General features: G+C 41.3%; 2 protein-coding genes across 5 annotated transcripts in view; one reads left to right on the top strand and one right to left on the bottom strand.

The window, feature by feature from the left end:
- mvp (major vault protein) overlaps positions 1 to 746 on the top strand; it is a 14,138-nt gene extending 13,392 nt beyond the window's left edge. For 2 of the 3 annotated variants that reach the window (XR_004614653.1, XM_034592698.1), the window contains one exon: positions 348 to 746. Coding sequence is in view for 2 of the 3 variants with exons in the window: in XM_034592698.1 (XP_034448589.1) it covers positions 348 to 461 (114 nt within the window). In the remaining variant the exon portion in view is untranslated. Of the gene's footprint in view, positions 1 to 215; positions 295 to 347 lie in introns of those variants that run through there. The other variant, XM_034592699.1, reaches the window with a different exon arrangement.
- Positions 747 to 4,661: 3,915 nt separating this feature from the next.
- Positions 4,662 to 5,000, bottom strand: part of LOC117766031 (trafficking regulator of GLUT4 1) — a 4,645-nt gene continuing 4,306 nt past the window's right edge. For both annotated transcript variants that reach the window (XM_034592742.1, XM_034592741.1), the window contains one exon: positions 4,662 to 5,000. This exon is cut by the window's right edge. The gene's annotated coding sequence lies outside the window, so the exon portion shown is untranslated.

Raw genomic sequence — 5,000 nt, 5'->3', positions numbered from 1 at the left:
AGTACACACTGTTAACATACAAGTACACAGTTTATTAAAATACAAGTACACGCTGTTAACATACAAGTACACAGTTTATTAAAATACAAGTACACACTGTTAACATACAAGTACACACTGTTTATTAAACCTCACAAACAGACGAGTCACGTGAACTTTACTGTCGCTGCTCATGAGGCCGACACTTTAACTTTATTTAAAATGCTCACTCGCAGTCAGTGTTTAGCTTTAGGCGTTGGTTCAGGCGGGGGGGTGTCCTGCAGGTGGCGCTGCTCCTGATCATTTCATTGGAGGCTCTGAGTTATTACAGTTGTTCAGTTAAATCCACACGTGGGTTTCTCCTGCAGGTGAAGATGCTCCAGGCTCTGGGGCTGAAGTCCACCCTCATCACTGACGGGTCATCACCCATCAACCTCTTCACCACAGCCAACGGCCTGCTGGGGGCGCTGCCGGGCCAGTGAGGAGGAGGAGGAGGAGGAGGAGGAGGAGGCAAATGTTCAGAAGAAGCTCATCATGTGATCCGACACGTTCGATTCTCTTCGTGTGTTTGTTACTCTGACAGATTCCTGTTACAACCCTCCGCTCGTCTTCTCGTTGTTCAGCGATGACGTCGACAGTGAAAATGAAGAAGAAAGTTTCTGTAAACTACGTCCAAATAAAACTGTTTACATGTGAAACGTTTCTGTCTCTTTGGTGATAACATGAAGATCAATAACCTTCCAAAATTATAACTCTGTTAAGAACTTAAAAAAAACCCAAATGAACTTGTGTACCTTGTATGATCAGACATGTCCGTGCTCCGTGCTGGTTGGATTTCACCAGAACACCGTTTTTAAATGTGCACGAGGAACAGTTGTGTCTTCAGGACTCACTGGGGACATCATGGCGGACGGCAGCAGATGAGGATCAGGCTGAAGAGGCGACTCCTCTTTAATTGAATCCATCGATCAGATAATTGAGTCGGAGGAGGATAATGAAATCCCTCAAGGTCGACTGTAATTCTCTCAAACTGTCTCCTCTCCTCCTTTTCTCTCTGGATCTTCTGCTCCCGTCACAACAACCAGCTTCACCATCCAGATCCTTACAGAGGAAAGAACGAGTCAGTTTCTGAGAGTTGGTGAAAATCTATGAGAAATCAAGTCAGTTCATCAGATAAAAGACTGAAGAAGGAAATGATAATACAATCCTCAAATGACTTGTTTAAAATCCAGTGTTGATGTGTTATTAATATAAAACTCATCCATCCATCAATCTGCACCAGATCACACACACTGTAAAAATATAAATATAAACAGTCCTCTGAACAAGACGGATTATTTCCATCAAGATCAAATTATTCTCTGAGAAAACAAGGAAAAGATCTCACCGTGTTAAAGGTTAAAGTTTGTACATGTTTTACAGTTTAACTCGGATGTGTTCGTCACAAACAAACCAACAAGCAGATCGACTCCGAGTCGACGAGCTTCAGCCGGCTTTAAAAACTTGATATCATAAAACTGAACAAGCTTTTAGATCTAAAACCTGTTTCAGCTGTGGATTAATCAACAGGACGGTGTGTGTCCTTACATCCTCTTCCTCCTCCTCTTCTTGTTCCTTGTCTTGCTCCTCCTCCTCTTCCTCCTCCTCCTCCTCCTCTCCCTCAGCTGCATTATGACACCTCCTCCCCCCTCCACCCTCTCTCTCTGTCTTCTGATTGATTTTGCACCTTTTGTTTCCTCTCCTTCTCTCCTTGTCATTCCTTCTTTCCTTCTTTCTTTCTTTCTTCATCCTGTTTTTATCTCACTCCTCCGTTTCAAGCCTTAACTTTTCAAACCTTCACAGAAACAACACAAACCATTTTTCCATTTTCTGTTTCATCTACCCTTCATCCTCTCCTCTCCTTCTCTCCTTCCCTTCATCTCCTAACCTGCATCTGTCTCTTCTTCTCTCCTCCTGTTTGCTCAGAGCTCGACTCTCTCAATAATTTATAAGAATCTGAAATTCAAATGAAGGAGAGAGAGAGACAGAGAGAGAGATCTTTTATTAACGGAGAGGAATCAGACCTCTCTCTCTCTCGCTCTCTCGCTCTCTCTCTTGGCCCCATCCCAACACCATCCCCTGCATCGCACTCCCTTGCCACTGGTTGCCGTGACAACCCGCTCTCTCTCATCCTAGAAACAGACTCGGAGCCCACTCCCCCGTCATGTCTACTTCATGTCACATTACAACACCTGCAAAATAAAAGCACAGACGTTTGACAAAATAAAACATCATGAGTGATAAATTTCATTTCTACAAATTGAATTAAGATTTTATTTTGACTATTTATAAGCATCCACTCACTTCCTGTAGGTTTGTGACTTTGAATGAGAGCTGAGGCCGAAATACTGATCAGTGTCAGACATTTCTTATTTTTACCTGTTCAATAGATTGATGAGGATTTAACGCTCACACCTTTACAGACTAGATTATATTATTATTTCAGTTTATCTCATTTTAAACCCGTGAGTAAGAACAATGTTTCTATTAGAGCTTTTAACAGAGTTGTACACAGCTGCAGCACTTTCTGAAATCCGTCACGTTTCAGGATGATTCATGAATCCACAGACTTGCAGGAGTTTGTATTTGACTGGAATTTATTCCCTTCAATCATCTTTGATAAATGTGAATATCTGAAGTTAGTTTAAGGCATGCACAGGCACAGTCCAGTGTGTGGAGCATAAACAGGAGGTGACGGTCGACTCATGCTTACAGCGTCCCCTCACTTTGGCATTTAAAAAGAGCAAGCAGGAAGCAGGTTATACCGAGCTTTACAAACAGTAGATCACCATGTCGATACAAAAGATCCAGAGGATGAGAATAGAAATATAAAAATACAAAGGTCAGGTAACCAGGTCTCAGAAGAGCTTTTACAAAGGAGATGAAAACCAAAGAAAAGTGTCATTTAAAATACAGATTCTACCCAAAGTGAACAGGAGAGTTAGAAATGAAAAGTTCTCTGTGAGAATATTCACAAGGTCAAAGTCTTATACACTTTATATTTCTGTATTGTAGTTACAGTGTAAGTTGATTATTTCCCCGACAGCTCTTCACCTTCATCGGGTTTCAGATTCTCTCTTCCAGCTGTTTCTCCTCATTTTGTTCCCAACACAGAAACTGTTGAATCAATAACTAGATGGAATATTCAGAACATACTGAAGAAAAAAGTTCAATAAAGTTAAATAGAAAGAAAATTCATAATATTTGTTCATATTTATTTCTCAGCTGCTTTGTGTTCGAATCAGCCGCCGACTTTACCGAGAGGGAGAATTCCAAAAGTTCGATTTGTTACTGACTGAAAATGTTATAGTTTTATCTCAATATCATTCAAAATGAATGATGATTTCAATTTTGCTGATAACTCTTCCTCAGAACTTTTCATTTCTTTGTGTAACAGAATGGAATTTTATATAATATACATGTATACACACACATATATACATATACACTACAGGAGTTTTTCCATGTACAGAAATTGTGCCAGAAGAGTTAAAGGTAGACGTCTGTATAAATGATAAAACCCTGCACATTATAACATGATAACGATGTTTTAGTTCAGTAACACAACAGATCCAAACAATAGTTTTAACAGTCAGTTCAAATCATCAAACACGTGAGGCGACTCTGAGAGGTAGCGCAAGCAAAGTCCATAAAAACCACGTACGAGTCCGAGCAGAACTCAGAGAAGCTTCTTCATTCGTACGACATGGAGCAGATTTTTTTCTTTGCATAATGTGATTAGTAAACAGGCATGCTACATACAGGAGGACGCGTCCTGCTGCGTCCACGTCAGGACATCTGCTTCAGGCGTAAACAGCATCGCCATGACAACTCGGACATTCATCTGAAAACCCTGATTTATTTTGGTGACAAATACGATGAAAATATCTGAAAACAAACAGATGTCGACATCATCATTCTACACAAACTGAATGGATGTGATTTTATATCGTGTTTTAATCCTCAACTTCAATGACGTCAACACCTACAGGTCGTTTCCATGTCATGTGACGTGAACGCAGGGTGACCTCACCCGACCCCACCCGACCTCACCCGACCCCACCTGACCTCAGAGACACCGTCTGATTGGTGCAAAGTTCAAACGTTGAGTCACTCAACAGCAGCGACATTTTCTAAAAACCCACAGTTTGTGTGTGAGTGGATTGTGGGTCAGTTACTGTTCACAACAATGAATACTGTTTATTTACAAAGTGCTACTCAGTTAGCGCTCGTGCTAAATGAGGCTACGTCGGATGTAAAAGCTTGCTGTAATAAATACTGTAAACATGCACAGGGCGGATGAGGTGAAGCCCTAATTTATCTGTTCACAACACGTGTGTTAGCGTCACACACGTTAAACACAGCTGCTGTGAGTGTACCGCTGGTGCTAGCACTGCTATTGTGAGTCAAACGCTGCTATCAGAGAAGATAACGGTCTTATTTTAAATTTCTGTTGAATCAACAGAGAAACTGGTCGTTAGGAAGTGAACTCTGTCAAATATTTTAAAAGCGTTTCAGAGATGGATCCTCACGTTAGCTTTGTAATTAGTTTCCAGTCGTAAATGTAGTGGAAGCTTTTTGTGTTAATGTATGAAAGTAAACATCCTTTTTTCAGAGCGACTGATTGAACAACGAGACGTCGTAGAGCAGCTGACGTCAGGACTTTAGTCTCTGTGATTCGACCACCAGGAGGCAGCACTCGTCTACCTCGGTGGTTGTGCGTAACAGACGACGTTTAGATACTGAAAACGTCTCAAATCACATATCAGTGCGTTTGTCTTTTTCTTTCCTTCGTTCACGTTAAAGAGACAAACAGTTCATCGCTTCAGTTTCTGATTCTTTTGGCATCAAAAAGTGGAAAACACGTTTCTCTCCGAACTGTGGCACAGAGATCATTAACACATCAGTTTCGATGGACACGGATCCAGTCCATTGCCATGACAACAGATGGGAGAGATTGTAGCGAGAGGAAGCGACGAGGA

This window comes from Hippoglossus hippoglossus, chromosome 8 (genome assembly GCF_009819705.1).
Source record: "Hippoglossus hippoglossus isolate fHipHip1 chromosome 8, fHipHip1.pri, whole genome shotgun sequence".
NCBI classification, from domain to species: domain Eukaryota; kingdom Metazoa; phylum Chordata; class Actinopteri; order Pleuronectiformes; family Pleuronectidae; genus Hippoglossus; species Hippoglossus hippoglossus.
Note: the sequence above shows the minus strand (reverse complement) of the source record. Positions and strands in the feature narration are given on the sequence as shown.